At 48.0% G+C, this 18,788-nt stretch overlaps 1 protein-coding gene across 1 annotated transcript; it reads left to right on the top strand.

Moving 5' to 3' along the window:
* Positions 1-6,966: 6,966 nt before the first annotated feature.
* On the top strand, positions 6,967-7,496 carry LOC123191823 (copper-transporting ATPase HMA5-like). The gene has a single exon (XM_044604410.1). The coding sequence runs from the start codon at positions 7,002-7,004 to the stop codon at positions 7,494-7,496; it is 495 nt and encodes a 164-aa protein (XP_044460345.1). The 5' UTR covers positions 6,967-7,001.
* The last annotated feature ends 11,292 nt before the right edge of the window (positions 7,497-18,788 follow it).

Raw genomic sequence — 18,788 nt, 5'->3', positions numbered from 1 at the left:
CAAGGTGTGAAGTTGAGTAAGACTTAATGCCCGACCACTGCAGAAGATAGAGAGAAGGTGAGAGATGTTCCCTATGCTTCAGCCATAGGCTCTATCATGTATGCAATGTTGTGTACTAGACCTGATGTGTGCCTTGCTATAAGTTTAGCAGGGAGGTACCAAAGTAATCCAAGAGTGGATCACTGGACAGCGGTCAAGAACATCCTGAAATACCTGAAAAGGACTAAGGATATGTTTCTCGTTTATGGAGGTGACAAAGAGCTAGTCGTAAATGGTTACGTCGATGCAAGCTTTGACACTGATCCGGACGATTCTAAATCGCAAACCGGATACGTGTTTACATTGAACGGCGGATCTGTCAGTTGGTGCAGTTCTAAACAAAGCGTTGTGGCGGGATCTACATGTGAAGCGGAGTATATAGCTGCTTTGGAAGCAGCGAATGAAGGAGTCTGGATGAAGGAGTTCATACCCGATCTAGGCGTAATACCTAGTGCATCGGGTCCAATGAAAATATTTTGTGACAATACTGGTGCAATTGCCTTGGCGAAGGAATCCAGATTTCACAAGAGAACCAAGCACATCAAGAGACACTTCAATTCTATCCGGGATTTAGTCCAGGTGGGAGACATAGAAATTTGCAAGATACATACGGATCTGAATGTTGCAGACCCGTTGACTAAGCCTCTTCCACGAGCAAAACATGATCAGCATCAAGGCTCCATGGGTGTTAGAATCATTACTGTATAATCTAGATTATTGACTCTAGTGCAAGTGGGAGACTGAAGGAAATATGCCCTAGAGGCAATAATAAAGTTATTATTTATTTCCTTATATCATGATAAATGTTTATTATTCATGCTAGAATTGTATTAACCAGAAACATAATACATGTGTGAATATATAGAAAAACAGAGTGTCACTAGTATGCCTCTACTTGACTAGCTCGTTGATCAAAGATGGTTATGTTTCCTAACCATAGACATGAGTTGTCATTTGATTAATGGGATCACATCATTAGGAGAATGATGTGATTGACTTGACCCATTCCGTTAGCTTAGCACTTGATCGTTTAGTTTGATGCTATTGCTTTCTTCATGACTTATACATGTTCCTATGACTATGAGATTATGCAACTCCTGTTTACCGGAGGAACACTTTGCGTGCTACCAAACATCACAACGTAACTGGGTGATTATAAAGGTGCTCTACAGGTGCCTCCAAAGGTACTTGTTGGGTTGGCGTATTTCAAGATTAGGATTTGTCACTCCAATTGACGGAGAGGTATCTCTGGGCCTACTCGGTAATGCACATCACTTAAGCCTTGCAATCATTGCAACTAATGAGTTAGTTGCGGGATGATGTATTACAGAACGAGTAAAGAGACTCGCCAGTAACGAGATTGAACTAGGTATTGAGATACCGATGATCGAATCTCGGGCAAGTAACATACCGATGACAAAGGGAACAACGTATGTTGTTATGCGGTTTTGACCGATAAAGATCTTCGTAGAGTATGCGGGAGCCAATATGAGCATCCAGGTTCCGCTATTGGTTATTGGCCGGAGACGTGTCTCGGTCATGTCTACATAGTTCTCGAACCCGTAGGGTCCGCACGCTTAAAGTTTCGATGACGGTTATATTATGAGTTTATGAGTTTTGATGTACCGAAGGTTGTTCGGAGTCCCGGATATGATCACGGACATGACGAGGAGTCTCGAAATGGTCGAGACATGAAGATTGATATATTGGAAGCCTATATTTGGTTATTGGAAGTGTTCCGGGTGAAATCAGGATTTTACCGGAGTACCTGGAGGTTACCGGAACCCCCCGGGGGATTAATGGGCCATAGTGGGCCTTAGTGGAGAAGAGGAGAGGCGGCTAGGACAGGGCCACGCGCCCCTCCCCTCTAGTCCGAATAGGACAAGGAGAGGGGGCGGCGCCCCCCCTCCCCTTTCCTTCCTCTTTCCCCCTTCTCCTAATCCAACAAGGAAAGGGAGGGAGTCCTACTCCCGGTAGGAGTAGGACTCCTCCTGGCGCGCCTCCTCCCTGGCCGGCCGCCTCTCCCACCCCCCTTGCTCCTTTATATACAGGGCCAGGGAGGCACCCTAGAGACACAACAATTGATTTGATCTTTTAGCCGTGTGCGGTGCCCCCCTCCACCACAGTCCACCTCGATAATACTGTAGCGGTGCTTAGGCGAAGCCCTGCGTCGGTAGAACATCATCATCGTCACCACGTTGTCGTGCTGATGAAACTCTTCCTCAACACTCGGCTGGATCAGAGTTCGAGGGACGTCATCGGGCTGAACGTGTGCTGAACTCGAAGGTGTCGTGTGTTCGGTACTTGATCGGTCGGATCGTGAAGACGTACGACTACATCAACCGCGTTGTGCTAATGCTTCCACTTTCGGTCTACGAGGGTACGTGGACAATACTCTCCCCTCTCGTTGCTATGCATCACCATGATCTTGCGTGTGCGTAGGAATTTTTTTTGAAATTACTACGTTACCCAACACTTGCCGCACTTTAGTTACTTCATTTACTTGTTACCCATTACGATTTATCTTATCACAAAACTATCTGTTACCGATAATTTCAGTGCTTGCAGAGAATACCTTACTAAAAACCACTTGTCATTTCCTTCCGCTCCTCATTGGGTTCGACACTATTACTTATCGAAAGGACTACGATAGATCCCCTATACTTGTGGGTCATCACTCTCTACCATAGTGTCCTGGCAGCTTGCAAATGATGTATCTAAGTGGGTCTATGCAATCTATCCGGCGGTGCTCGGTGCTGAGGCAGCGGAAGCAGATGTCGTCGAAGCGGCTTAAGAAGGTCGTGCGCTTGTCATGGCCATTAATGGCAGCGCCCTTGGCTGATCGGCATGGCCGCTGGCATGTGATACGGACCGTTGTCTTCTTTTCTACATTGCGCACCTTCCGGGTCTCAACCGCCATCCATCTGTCCTCATCGCAAGGAGGAAGGGGGTAGTGCGCGGGGAAGGGCCTAACTACGATGGATTTTAGTCTATGTTGCCTAAGAGTGGAGCCGCTTCTTGTACCACCGGGGGAGTGGTGGTGTTGCGTGGGAGCACTCACCCCGCAACAGGATACGTGGAGGATTGCCTAGATAAGTCGTTGACGCCGGTCGATGCAGCTGCAAGTCCGGCACTAGAGAAGGACCATTGAAAGAAAGCGGATCTGGGCTCGAGGACGGCGTGCCCCATCGAGAGGCGTCGCACGAGTGGGAGCGCGGGGACCTGGTGGATCTGCGGGACTCGACATGGCCCATAGGGTGCGCGGTGTTGGGCATAATAAGCCGTGGCGACGAGTTGGACGCGTCGAGCGCGTGTATGGGCACGCGCAGTTTGTCGGGTGCGTCGGGTCCGTGGCGTAGGTGTGTGTGATGTGCGTACGTGTGGTGCACAGGCGTGTCCGTGCATGTGTACACCGTGTATGTGTGTGTGTGTGTCTGCGGCGAAGCCTTTGGCGATCAGGACGCGGTGATCGCGTTGGTTCGTTGCGGGCTTGGCGCGGCGAGTGCGTGGAGGCCCGGTCGTGGGCGCGCGTGGAGCGGGCCAAACCGGGTGCAATAGTAGGTAGAGGCGTGGGGGTCGTGGCCCAGCGCTGGCCCGGGTATAAGATTGCGGTGTCGATCGTTGTAACGGCGAAGGTGTTGAGTTCGTGCTCAAGGAAACGCCGTGGTTGCGGCGGGTATTCGTGCGCTGGAAAAGCTCCCTGTTCATCGTGTCTTCCTCCCCGGTTCGTGCGACATACACACACACAGAGAGAGAGAGAGCTATAGAGGAGCTAGGGCTTGCTAGGGTTAGGGTTTTTGCACCAACAATTGGCATTAGAGCCAGGTTGTGGGAGGCGATCACCGGCGATGTCGATCATGTCGTACGCCGGCGGGTCGGGGAGCTCGCTGCCGACGCCCGTCCCGATGCCCACTGGTGATAACTACACCACATGGGCGATCAAGGTGGAGGCCAATCTGGACGCAGCCGGGCTGTGGGAAGCGATGGTGCCGGTGGAGGACGCGACAGCGGCGATGATCGCCAAGAAGGACAAGCCGGCGTGGGCGTACCTGCTTGGCGCGCTCGCTGAGGATCTCCTGGTGTAGGTCGCGTCCAAGAAGACGGCGGCGGAGGTCTGGAGCGGCCTCAAGGCATGGTTCGTTGGAGTCGATCGCGTCAAGGCGGCGCGGCTGGCCACGCTGCGCAACGACTTCGAGCTGCTGCAGATGGAGAGCAGCGAGACGCTGGAAGCCTTCGCTGGCAAGATCAGCGGCATGGCGGCTCGCTATGTTGGGCTGGGGTCGACGCTGGACGATCCGGCGATGGTGAAGAAGCTCCTGGACTCGGTCCCGAATCGCTTGTACGCCGCCATCGCCGGAATGGAGCAGTTCTGCGACGTTAACTCCATGTCGTTCGAGGAAGCTCTCGGGCGGCTAAAGGCGTTCGAGGAGAGGCTGCGACGGCATGGACAGGCGGGCGGCGAGCGGGCGGACGGCCAGCCGATGTACACGGCGGCACAGTGGCAGGCGCGGCAGCGACGTCAGGGTGGTGGCGGCTTCAAAGACGACGACGATGACAGTGCGGCGAGCACGGCATCAGGTGGCGGGAACAAGCGGCGCGTGCGATGCTACAAGTGCGGCGAGCGCGGCCACTTCAAGAGAGAGTGCCCCAGCTGGCGTAAGGAGCCGGCGGCGGAGCGCGCGCTGCTGGTGGACGCCGGCGTCGAGGACGATCGCCTCCTCTGAGCTACAGCTTAAGGGATGTGTGTTGGGCATAATAAGATGTGGCGACGAGTCGGACTTGTCGAGCGCGTGTATGGGCGCGCGCTAGGCGTGTCAGGCGCGTCGGGTCTGCGGCGTAGGTGTGCGTGTGGTGCGCGGGCGTGTCCGTGCATGTGTACACCGGGTGTGTGGGGGGGAGGGGGGGCGAAGCCGTTGGCGATCAGGACGTGGTAATTGCGTTGGTTCGTTGCGGGCTCGGCACGGCGAGTGCGTGGAGGCGCGGTGGTGGGCGCGCGTGGAGCGGGCCGAACCAGGCGCAGTAGTGGGTAGAGGTGTGGGGGCCGTGACCCAGCGTTGGCCCAGATATAAGATCGCGGCGTCGATCGTTATAATGGCGGAGGTGTTGAGTTCGTGCTCAAGGAAACGCGGTGGTTGCGACAGGTGTTCGTGCACCGAAAAAACTCCCTGTTCATCGTGTCTTCCTCCTTCTTCCTCCCTGGTTCGTGCCACAGAGAGAGCTAGAGAGGAGATAGGGCTAGCTAGGGTTAAGGTTTTTGCACCAACACGAGGTGGTGGCGCCACTGCCCCGCGGGCAGCGACAGAGGTGGGGCGGTGGCCGCAGCGGCCGGAGTGGCGCCGCGTGGAGTCGAGGGTGGTGGCTACACTCGAGCTCGCAGCTACGCTTCGTGTGAAACCAGAATTTGATGCCACGAGTTGCTACTTGTGCTACACCAAAGAATCAACCTACCCGTAACGAACCTAACCCGCCTATACAAATCAATCAGTTGTGACACATTAGTCAAGTCATTTGATTGCCAGGTAAGTTATCTTCGTCCGACGATGGCGGGATGGTGTCAAAACAAGGAACACTTGATTATTTACCACGCAATCCATCTCGTATTGGTCATCAATCTCCTATCGGAATTTGACTTCCCCGATATATATTTGGTTTAGGCTACCTGTGCACGTCGTTCCAAGCGATTCAAATATATTTTTTGCTCTCTCTGCAACGGATTCAACTTCAAACATTCATCAACCATATAATTCTCTCACACTCGTTCAACACTACTCCCTCTGTAAACTAATATAAGAGTGTTTAGATCACTATTTTAGTATTCTAAACACTCTTATATTAGTTTACGGAGGAAGTACTACTAATACACTGCGGTGACTTCTATCGGGCGAAGACAGTGAAAAGCGTCCACGTACGCATGACACGCTCAGCTTGCTTACATTTTCTGAATTCTGAATTCATCTGATTGGGGTGACCATGCATGGGGTAGTTAACGAAATGGCAACTTCAGGCTCTTATAATAACAGAATAACTGGAGAAGAAGCAAGTATCCAGGAACCAAAGATTCAGTGAACCAAACCGTCTGATGAATCATTCAGTGAACCAAGACCGTCCTCCGTCCTCCGGGCGTTTCATCTCTCTGCGTTATTGCATGGATTTCTTCAAACAAATGCATGAGAGTTTCCATGATTGGCTCCTGCTACCAGGGAGATTGGTCTACACTCCACGCACGTAGACGTACACCAGGAAGATGTGAAAACAACGGCTGGATAATTTTACCAAGGTCACCTATCGTGGCATCATGATTTCTCGCATTCGTTGCTTTTGAAACGGGGGACCTCCAAATTCAAAGGCAAATCGGAACCGGGGCTCGAATTTGATTCATGGGCACCGGAGATCTTCCGATAATTTAATTCGAATTCGACATCACATCACGTTGCTTAGCTCCGATGCGATGTGCGTAGCAGCGTCCTGCTACCAGAAGCAACTCCAAGTCAAATTCGAATTGGGATTTTGTGTTGCGTGCTGCCTACAAATCATGCAACTTGCGCTCTTTTTTAAAACACAAACCGACTGAATACGTGCAGTACTTTGAAATGTGAGCACGAATGTCAAAGTTTGAATGCCGTGTTTGGATCTAAGTGCGGATTTCTTGCCCGGCGTCATTAAGAAAAAGAAGGAAAGAAAAATCGGTTTCTCCCCAGAGGAGCCCTGGGCTTCGTGTCAGACGTTTTCGACAGTCCGAGGTAGTCGCAGCCCGCTTAAGAAACTAGCCGTCCAATCCCACACTTGCTTGCGGCCCAAGCCCACCCATTACAAAATGATGAGTTTTTTTTAGCGTACGTGCAGTATTTTCCGTTCGGGCGCGTCGGGCTGGTACGACTATAAATTTGCCAATGTTCGAACCATTTTTCCCACACCCGATCAGAACCCCCAACCCAACCTAAAACCTTCTCTTCACGCTCCCAATGGCGGCGGCCACTCGGTCCCTCTTCCTGACATGCTTCCACAGCAGCGGCTCCGATGAGAGCGGCCACCTCACGCTGCGGCCGCGGTACCCGTCCATGCCGCGGCAACCGAGGGCGGCCGCGGTCGCCGGCGAGGGCGGTGGAGGAGAAGGCGGGTCAGCCGTGGTCGATCTGGAGGCAGCGGAGGAGGAAGAGGAGAAGGTGGCGGTGTTCGCGGTGTCCGGGATGACGTGCGCCGCGTGCGCCGGCTCGGTTGAGAAGGCCGTCAAGCGGCTCCCCGGCATCCATGAGGCCGCCGTCGACGTCCTCGGCGGCCGCGTGCAGGTCGCCTTCTACACGGCACTCGTCTCGGTGAGCATCGGATACTCTGATTATGTTCCTGCGCTTCCGCTGCCCGCTGGCATCTGTTTGTTGTGCCTGCACCTTTTCGCGTGTTTTCTCGTGGGCTGTTTCCAAATGATCAGATCGATTGGTTCGAGTAGGCATATAATTTGATGCTTGTGCGCGATTCTTTTCTGATTTTGTGACCGAAACTCGTGTTCATATTTACTATGCTAATCTAACTGCCTCGTATCTACAGAGAAAACAACAGCAAACTATAACTATAGCAAAGTAATTGATCCAAGCAAAGGTGGTAAGCAAGGGCGAGTAAATTCGGCCGTAGAAGTAGACATGGCTCACAAATATATACTCCCTCCGTTTGAAAATACTTGTCGAAAAAATTGATGTATCTAGACATATTTTTATCTTTTTTTCGAGAAATTTTTTCAATCTATCCATCAATCATGACAGTACAAAAAAACACTAAAGGTAATAAAAATTACAACTAGATTCATGGACCACTTAGTGACGACTACAAACACTGGAGCGAGGCGAAGGCGCGTCGTCGTCATCGCCTCTTCCTCGCCGGAGACAAACCTTGTTGTAGTAGACGGTCAGGAACTCGTCGTGTTAAGGCCCTAAAGAACCAGCACACCACCAAAGCAACCATCACCGATGAAGAGAGTTGTAGATCAGAAAGATCAAACCTGTAACCACACGAACGAAGACGAAGAAAAATGGATTCAAATAGATCCACGAAGACCAGCACAGATCGAATCCCACGAGATTTGATGGAGATACACCTCCACACATCCTCCGATGATGCCCACTGGGGGATAGGACGTGAGAGAATTATTCCTACTGAGGGATATTGTCACCGCCACACAACTCTAACCAAGACGTTGAACCTAAAAAAACGAGAACGGGTCCCTCACACCTGCAGAGGGCCGACATCCTCCGCATCTCGACGGCTCAAAGTTCATCGGAGATGGGACGGATCCGCGGCGGAGCCGGCGGGAGAAGAACGTCATTTCTTCGACAAGTATTTTCAGACAGAGGGAGTATTTGTTGGTTTCTCAACTTAGCCGGAGTGCAACGTTTCACGTTTGGGCCTCGACCTCGGATAAATTTGGTTCCTTACGTGACCCAAGATGGTTTGATGAATGACATGGCAATGGTTTCACGCACATGACAGCCTACTAAAAAAACTAATAAAATTTAAATACATGCAGTCATGAAAAAAAATTGGAACTGGGATAAGTTAGGAAATTACGAAATTATATTGCAACTCTGGAATTAAGATAAAAAACAAGTTTGGGAACTGTCATAGAGAATCACCACATTTGTTCATAAATTATTTTTGATTTTCTAAGAATATATAGCACTAGAATGAAATGTTTATAATCTTTTTCACCAAATATTTCTCTTCTTTAAATTATATTGTGTTTTTCTAAAATATCAAATTATACTGTAACTCTAGATTTTTTAAAAATAAATAAAACACAAGCTCTTAAATTATTTGATTTTTCTAGAAATAATAATATGTAACACGAGTATGGCAAGTTTTGTGACCTTTAGCCTGAATACTTTTTTTTTCAATTTCTTAATTTTTGTATTGTCCAAACATCCCAAGATAATGAATTTGTGTGCATAGTGACGCGGTTGAGTTGACACAGATCTCTTGCTAAATGTGATTGGAGAGAGGAGAGGGAGAGAACAAATTACAACCTAATGCTACGAAAATCCAACTCGCTGCCTAGGCTCGTCTGAGCCCGGTGAACATTTAGCAAAATTCCAAAAAATTTGGTGATGTTTGGACAAACAAGTAGCACGCGGAAAAAAAGACAAATCCAGACGTGAACAGTGCTATTTTTCAAATGTTTCTCTTAGAACTGATTTTTTTTCTCACGAGCTTCTCGAATGTTCAAACTTCTCCAAATTTGTCACGGACATCACGCACTCAAACATCTTTCACCACACAAAAAAAATTGAATTTCTGTACTTTTTTTTCTATTTAAAATAGCATTACTGTTCACTCGCGGGCTCATATGAGCCTGGGAGCTAAAACGCTGCTCTCCTACTGCTAGTTTTTAAAATAAAAAAATTGTACAATTGCAGATGCTTACATACATTTCTTTACATTGCACCGCCAAGGGCAGATCTATGGGCTGCTATGGGTGTCAATACAAAAAGTGCAAAACAATTTATACTATAACTTTATACTATTTTACTAGCATCTTAATGGTATTTTTAGGTTATATGTTGGAATTATAATGATGTTTTGTTTAAATTACACTATTCGTATTTAACTTTCACAAATTTTGGACTAATGTATTGAAATTATGTTTTCTATGCATTGCATATACCCCCTCTGTCGCAAAATAAGTGTCTTAACTCTAGTATAACTTTGTATTAAAGTTAGCATAAAGTTGAGACAATTATTTTGGGACGGAGGGAGTATGAACTATGGCAATCCTAGTCAACACGCAATGTTTTTGTTGGCAAGTGGTTCTTGTTGCTCATATCGTAAAAAGTGTCCAAGTTATACCTCAATCCAAGTTATGAGAAAAGAAAACTCCAAATATATTTTGTGGCCGCACATGTTTAACCACGACTAGATAATTAGCCGTGTGTTGCAATCTAGGCATAAATATTGGACGTGAAGTTTCTACACCGGGGCTCAAATGCTCCTGGTGTGAATAGTAAAATAGAAAAATAGAAAAACATTTTAAAAAATTCTGAATTCTTTTTGTGGTGTACTTTAAGAAATGTGTGTTGTGCATGTAAAATTTCATCACAAAATGACATTGGAGGAAAGCTTGGTAAAAAAACAAAATTGTTGTTTTGAAAATGCTACTTTCAAACGCATTTTGGAGCTATGATTTTGTTTTTTTTGCCATGACTTCCACAAATGTGATTTCGTGATGAAATTGCGTGAATAACAAACATTTCATAAAGTATGCCACAAAAAATTCAGAATTTTCTAATTTTTATTTTTATTTTTTTATTTTACTGTCCACACCAAGAGCATTTGAGCTCGGGTGTAGAAAGGTACTTTCAATAAATATTTTAGTATGTTATCTCAGTGATTTATTTGCCACCTATAAGTGTGATTGTGTTAAAAATAGGATTTTATTTGGTAAACCCTTATTCATTAAGCATTTATGGGCTTATCAAAGGAAAATAAAATTTAATCCCTCTCTTGGCAACAATGGAAAGGATGAAGTATTTGCTAAATCAATAGGAGGTTGGATATTTGATGTGGTTGTCGGGGGGGGGGGGGAGGTATTTAAAAAATCTAGAGATGGCAGTAAAAAGAATCAAAATGAAGAGAGGGAGAGAAGAGGGAGGGGGAGTTTGCAAGGTTGGACGAAGGTACGACAGTTCAAAGAACATTAGAGGTAATAAAAATTATAATATAACCATATTCATGGACCACCTAGCGACGATTACAAGCACTGGAGTGAGCCGAAGGTGTGCCGCCGTCATCGCCCTCCCTCACCGAAGCCGGGCAAATCTTGTTGTAGTAGACAGTCGGGAAGTCATCGTGCTAAGACACCATAGGACTAGCGCACCAGAGTAGGAATCATCGCCGATAAAGAAAGTCGTAGATCATAAGGATCAAAACTGTAAACATCCAAACGAAGACGAACAAATACCGAATCCAACCAGATCAACCGAAGACCAGCACCGACCGAATCCCTCCTTACCTTCTTATTACTTGACGGATTCCCACTTTTCTATTTTGTTTTGTTACCAATCCCGGAAAACCCTTCTTTCCTTCTTTATTTTTAGGAAACATGAGACCCGCACTTCATCATGTTCTCCATATGGCTTTCTGGTATCAAGGAAATTGAAGACGTATATAAACTGCGTAAATTGGATGTGAGGGAGCGAGGTGGGATTATTTAACAACTGAATCAACCTTTGTTTCTACAAATAACATAGCTAACTCTCACCTGCAAAAAAAACATAGCTAACTCAGTTGGATGCGCCATTATCTGTTCGGCGTTAGGTTTGGGGTTTGAATCCTCCCATCAGCATGTATTTTTTGCTTCAAACGCGATAGGTGGGCCTGATTTATTGGGCCAGAGTGCACCGGCGGGCTTGGTTGGCCTGGCTTGGACAAACTATACTCACCAACTACGGACGAAACGTTACTCCTTTTGTTAACGGACAAAAATTAAGGAGGAAGAAGTGTTACTCCTTTTGTTAGTACTAGTAAAAGTGCCCGTGCGTTGCAACGGGCGAACAACAAAAACTCACAAAAAATTATAATGGTCACCATAACGCCTCACAAGCACCATAAAACAACTACTGTCAGAAAGAACACAGGCACCACAAGTTCAGCAAATTTTCCAGCCTCTACATGATTTCTATTGCATTGTCTCAGCCCATGATCTCTAGTGTACACCACAAGTTCAGCAAATTTTCCAGACATGATTTCTATTGTTAATTATATAGGATTTGTGGAATATTGACATGTATTATCTTCTGCATTAATGTGCGTCTGCGTGTGTCACAGAAATAATAATCGGAGAGAATTAAAATAACAATTCGATAAGAAAAAGATTGGGTAAACTTGACAGCTGGGGTCCATGGTAGAATGAGAACCGTGTAACTAAGAAATATGGCTCAAGTACCACTTTCAGATACCTGTATGGCCAATAGTTGTCAAATCTTACTACCTTATCTAACAATCAATACATATACAATCTGGAAGTTAAATATATGGAAAAACATCTGTAATTTAAGCTATATGTAAACATCAAAGGGAACTGTATGTATTTTGTGGTGTTGCTGGAGAGGATGTTCAGTGGCAGACCACCCCAATTACTGGTAGGCTTTCAATCCCTACAGCACACAATCAAGTCAAGAGGAGTGCTCATGGATGCATGTCACGATTTTTATTCTTGAAAAAATGTTATGAAGCATGGACAATAAAGTAGGGAACGCGGCGCCACCATGAGGATGCAGTTCCTTCAGTTGTCAGGCCCACCAATGCAAAATCTGCTTCAATCTATACTAAGCAAACAGTACACTGCCGAATCAAACATTGTCACATTTATTCAGTAATTGGCCTAGAAGATATATGCTAGATTGCAGCATAATCTCTAGTGTATTTGCCAACATCATGTCCAGCCACAGTGCATGTAAAAAATCAAACAATACAGAAAACAACCTACTGCTCAGTTACCATCTCTCTAAATAAATCTCTGAAGAACAAAAGCTTGAGGGAAAGGGCAACAACAGGGCAGTTCCTTCAGTTGTCAGCCCCACCAATGCATAAGCTGCTTCAATCTATACTAAGCAATCAGTACACTGCCGAATCAACCATGGTCAGATTTATTCAGTAATTGGCCTAGAAGATATACACTACCAACATCATGTCCAGCCACAGTGCATGCAAAAAATCAAACAATACAGATACTCTGAACACACAAAAGCTTGAGGGAAGGGGCAACAGCAGGGCTGTTTTTGAGGGAGGTCGAGGCATCACATACCTGTGTTGTAGCCACCGTTGGACTCAGAGTGCTTCTCTGGACCAAGAATTCCGGCGAACACGGTGCCGGTTCCTCCGGCGTACTCAAAGGCGAACTCGGTGCCGGTTCCTCCGGCGTACTCAAAGGCGAACTCGGTGCCTGTTCCTCCAGCGTACTCAAAGGCGACATGATGCGGAGCATAAGCGACGGTGCACTACTCGCTGGTGGCGCTGGCCTGGTTCATGATTCGGGCCAAGAACAATTCAACTTATAGCAGCGAACTGTTGGAAATATGCCCTAGAGGCAATAATAAAAGCATTATTATTATATTTCCTTGTTCATGATAATTGTCTTTATTCATGCTATAATTGTGTTATCCGGAAATCGTAATGCATGTGTGAATAACAGACACCAACATGTCCCTAGTGAGCCTCTAGTTGACTAGCTCGTTGATCAACAGATAGTCATGGTTTCCTGACTATGGACACTGGATGTCATTGATAACGAGATCACATCATTGGGAGAATGATGTGATGGACGAGACCCAATCCTAAACATAGCACAAGATCGTATAGTTCGTTTGCTAGAGTTTTGCAATGTCAAAGTATCTTTTCCTTAGACCATGAGATCGTGTAACTCCCGGATACCGTAGGAGTGCTTTGGGTATGCCAAACGTCACAACGTAACTGGGTGACTATAAAGGTAGACTACGGGTATCTCCGAAAGTGTCTGTTAGGTGACATGGATCAAGACTGGGATTTGTCACTCCGTATGACGGAGAGGTATCACTGGGCCCACTCGGTAATGCATCATCATAATGAGCTCAGAGTGACCAAGTGTCTGGTCACGGGATCATGCATTACGGTACGAGTAAAGTGACTTGCCGGTAACGAGATTGAACGAGGTATTGGGATACCGACGATCGAATCTCGGGCAAGTAACATATCGATAGACAAAGGGAATAGCGTACGGGGTTGATTGAATCCTCGACATCGTGGTTCATCCGATGAGATCATCGTGGAGCATGTGGGAGCCAACATGGGTATCCAGATCCCGCTGTTGGTTATTGACCGAAGAGTCGTCTCGGTCATGTCTGCTTGTTTCCCGAACCCGTAGGGTCTACACACTTAAGGTTCGGTTACGCTAGGGTTGTAGGGATATGTATATGCAGTAACCCGAATGTTGTTCGGAGTCCCGGATGAGATCCCGGACGGCACGAGGAGTTCCGGAATGGTCCGGAGGTAAAGATTTATATATGGGAAGTCCTGTTTCGGGCATCGGGACAAGTTTCGGGGTTATCGGTATTGTACCGGGACCACCGGAGGGGTCCCGGGGGCCCACCGGGTGGGGCCACCCATCCCCGGGGGCCACATGGGCTGTAGGGGGTGCGCCTTGGCCTGCTTGGGCCAAGGGCACCAGCCCCACATAGGCCCATGCGCCTAGGGTTCAAGGGGGCAAGAGTCCTAGGAGGGTAAGGCACCTCCTAGGTGCCTTGGGGGGGAGGGAAACCCCCCTTGGCCGCCGCACCCCCTAGGAGATTGGATCTCCTAGGGCCGGCCACCCCCCCTTGGCACCCCTATATATAGTGGGGGAGAGGAGGGACTTCATACCTTGAGTCCTTGGCCTTTGGTTGCCTCCTTCTCCCTCCCCAACACCTCATCCATCTCCTTATTGCTTAGCGAAGCTCTGCCGGAGTACTGCAGCTCCATCAACACCACGCCGTCGTGCTGCTGCTGGTGCCATCTCCCTCAACCTCTCCTCCCTCCCTTGCTGGATCAAGAAGGAGGAGACGTGGCTGTTCCGTACGTGTGTTGAACGCGGAGGTGCCGTCCGTTCGGTGCTAGGATCTCCGGTGATTCGAATCACGTCGTGTTCGACTACATCATCCCCGTTCTTTGAACGCTTCCGCTCGCGATCTACAAGGTACGTAGATGCATCCAATGACTCATTGCTAGATGAACTCCTAGATGATCTTGGTGAAACGAGTAGGAAATTTTTTGTTTTCTGCAACGTTACCCAACACCTGCACCGACTAAAGAGGAAGTTAATGATAATGATCAAGATACTTCTGATCAAGCTCCTACTGAAATTCGAAGGTCCACGAGGACACGTTCCGCACCAGAGTGGTACGGCAACCCTGTCTTGGAAATCATGTTGTTAGACAATGGTGAACCTTCGAACTATGAAGAAGCGATGGCGGGTCCGGATTCCGACAAATGGCTAGAAGCCATGAAATCCGAGATAGGATCCATGTATGAAAACGAAGTATGGACTTTGACTGACTTGCCCGTAGAACGGCGAGCCATAGAAAATAAATGGATCTTTAAGAAGAAGACAGACGCGGATGGTAATGTGACCATCTATAAAGCTCGGCTTGTCGCTAAGGGTTATCGACAAGTTCAAGGGATTGACTATGATGAGACTTTCTCACCGGTAGCGAAGCTGAAGTCCGTTCGAATCATGTTAGCAATTGCCTCATTTTATGATTATGAAATTTGGCAAATGGACGTCAAAACGGCATTCCTTAATGGTTTCCTTAAGGAAGAATTGTATATGATGCAGCCGGAAGGTTTTGTCGATCCTAAAAATGCTGACAAGGTGTGCAAGCTCCAACGCTCGATTTATGGGCTGGTGCAAGCATCTCGGAGTTGGAACATTCGTTTTGATGAGATGATCAAAGCGTTTGGGTTTACACAGACTTATGGAGAAGCCTGTGTTTACAAGAAAGTGAGTGGGAGCTCTATAGCATTTCTCATACTATATGTAGATGACATACTTTTGATGGGAAATGATATAGAACTTTTGGACAGCATTAAGGCCTACTTGAATAAGAGTTTTTCAATGAAGGACCTTGGAGAAGCTGCTTATATATTAGGCATCAAGATCTATAGGGATAGATCAAGACGCCTCATAGGTCTTTCACAAAGCACATATCTTGATAAGATTTTGAAGAAGTTCAAAATGGATCAGTCCAAGAAAGGGTTCTTGCCTGTTTTGCAAGGTGTGAAATTGAGCTCAGCTCAATGTCCGACCACGACAGCAGAGATAGAAGAGATGAGTGTCATCCCCTATGCCTCAGCCATAGGTTCTATTATGTATGCCATGCTGTGTACCAGACCTGATGTAAACCTTGCCGTAAGTTTGGTAGGAAGGTACCAAAGTAATCCCGGCAAGGAACACTGGACAGCGGTCAAGAATATCCTGAAGTACCTGAAAAGGACTAAGGAAATGTTTCTCGTTTATGGAGGTGACGAAGAGCTCGTCGTAAAAGGTTACGTCGACGCTAGCTTCAACACAGATCTGGATGACTCTAAGTCACAAACCGGATACGTGTATATTTTGAATGGTGGGGCAGTAAGCTGGTGCAGTTGCAAGCAGAGCGTCGTGGCGGGATCTACATGTGAAGCGGAGTACATGGCAGCCTCGGAGGCAGCACATGAAGCAATATGGGTGAAGGAGTTCATCACCGACCTAGGAGTCATACCCAATGCGTCGGGGCCAATCAAGCTCTTCTGTGACAACACTGGAGCTATTGCACTTGCCAAGGAGCCCAGGTTTCACAAGAAGACAAGGCACATCAAGCGTCGCTTCAACTCCATTCGTGAAAATGTTCAAGATGGAGACATAGAGATTTGTAAAGTACATACGGACCTGAATATAGCAGATCCATTGACTAAACCTCTCCCTAGAGCAAAACATGATCAACACCAGAATTCCATGGGTGTTCGATTCATCACAATGTAACTAGATTATTGACTCTAGTGCAAGTGGGAGACTGTTGGAAATATGCCCTAGAGGCAATAATAAAAGCATTATTATTATATTTCCTTGTTCATGATAATTGTCTTTATTCATGCTATAATTGTGTTATCCGGAAATCGTAATACATGTGTGAATAACAGACACCAACGTGTCCCTAGTGAGCCTCTAGTTGACTAGCTCGTTGATCAACAGATAGTCATGGTTTCCTGACTATGGACACTGGATGTCATTGATAACGAGATCACATCATTGGGAGAATGATGTGATGGACAAGACCCAATCCTAAACATAGCACAAGATCGTATAGTTCGTTTGCTAGAGTTTTTCCAATGTCAAGTATCTTTTCCTTAGACCATGAGATCGTGTAACTCCCGGATACCGTAGGAGTGCTTTGGGTATGCCAAACGTCACAACGTAACTGGGTGACTATAAAGGTAGACTACGGGTATCTCCGAAAGTGTCTGTTGGGTGACATGGATCAAGACTGGGATTTGTCACTCCGTATGACGGAGAGGTATCACTGGGCCCACTCGGTAATGCATCATCATAATGAGCTCAGAGTGACCAAGTGTCTGGTCACGGGATCATGCATTACGGTACGAGTAAAGTGACTTGCCGGTAACGAGATTGAACGAGGTATTGGGATACCGACGATCGAATCTCGGGCAAGTAACATATCGATGGACAAAGGGAATAGTGTACGGGGTTGATTGAATCCTCGACATCGTGGTTCATCCGATGAGATCATCGTGGAGCATGTGGGAGCCAACATGGGTATCCAGATCCCGCTGTTGGTTATTGACCGGAGAGTCGTCTCGGTCATGTCTGCTTGTCTTCCGAACCCGTAGGGTCTACACACTTAAGGTTCGGTTACGCTAGGGTTGTAGGGATATGTATATGTAGTAACCCGAATGTTGTTCGGAGTCCCGGATGAGATCCCGGACGTCACGAGGAGTTCCGGAATGGTCCGGAGGTAAAGATTTATATATGGGAAGTCTTGTTTCGGGCATCGGGACAAGTTTCGGGGTTATCGGTATTGTACCGGGACCACCGAAAGGGTCCCGGGGGTCCACCGGGTGGGTCCACCTGTCCCGGTGGGCCACATGGGCTGTAAGGGGGTGCGCCTTGGCCTAATGGGCCAAGGGCACCAGCCCCACATAGGCCCATGCGCCTAGGGTTTAAGGGGGCAAGAGTCCTAGGAGGGTAAGGCACCTCCTAGGTGCCTTGGGGGGGGGGGGGAGGGAAACCCCCCCTTGGCCGCCGCACCCCCTAGGAGATTGGATCTCCTAGGGCCGGCCACCCCCCCTTTGGCACCCCTATATATAGTGGGGGAGAGGAGGGACTTCATACCTGAACGCCTCGGCCTTTGGTTGCCTCCTTCTCCCTCCCCAACACCTCCTCAACCTCCATAGTGCTTAGCGAAGCTCTGCCGGAGTACTGCAGCTCCATCAACACCACGCCGTCGTGCTGCTGCTGGTGCCATCTCCCTCAACCTCTCCTCCCTCCCTTGCTGGATCAAGAAGGAGGAGACGTGGCTGTTCCGTACGTGTGTTAAACACGGAGGTGTCGTCCGTTCGGCGCTGGTCATCGGTGATTTGGATCACGTCGAGTACGACTACATCATCACCGTTCTTTTGAACGCTTCCGCTCGCGATCTACAAAGGTATGTAGATGCATCTAATCACTCGTTGCTAGATGAACTCCTAGATGATCTTGGTGAAACGAGTAGGAAAATTTTTGTTTTCTGCAACGTTCCCCAACACGAACTCCAATCCGGGTCGGGACGGTTTCTTTGTTTGAGAAGGAGACCTGAGCAGGAGTTTGAGAAGGACAAGGGAGCAGGATTTCCGTCAGAAATTCAAATAAAACACGGGAGCAAAAATTCGTCAGGGACTCCATCCTCCCGCGCGAGGCGCCACCCGAGCCGCCTTCCGCCCCTTACCGCTGGCGACGGCGAGCGCGGAGCTGGCCTTGACGGCGAGGGCGGCCATCTCCTGCCCGGAGAGCGGCCGGCGGAGCATGGACATGGGCAGCACGAAGTAGAGCCACCCGGGCTGCAGCGCCTCCTCGGTCGCCAGCGCACGGGCGGGCGCGTCGAAGCGGACCTCGCGAAGTAGAGCCACACGGGCTGCAGCGCCTCCTCGGCCGCCAGCGCACGGGCGGGCGCGTCGAAGCGGAGCTCGTCGGCGCTGCACAGGAAGCTCGACGCGCTGGCGGCGTC

Source organism: Triticum aestivum, chromosome 2A, assembly GCF_018294505.1.
Source record: "Triticum aestivum cultivar Chinese Spring chromosome 2A, IWGSC CS RefSeq v2.1, whole genome shotgun sequence".
NCBI classification, from domain to species: Eukaryota; Viridiplantae; Streptophyta; class Magnoliopsida; order Poales; family Poaceae; genus Triticum; species Triticum aestivum.
The sequence above is the reverse complement of the archived record's forward strand: the minus strand, read 5'-3'. Positions and strand labels throughout refer to the sequence as shown.

What these genes read in the sequence shown, in the direction of transcription:
- LOC123191823 (XM_044604410.1), top strand. Translation starts at nt 7,002, where the DNA reads ATGGCGGCGGCCACTCGGTCCCTCTTCCTGACATGCTTCCACAGCAGC.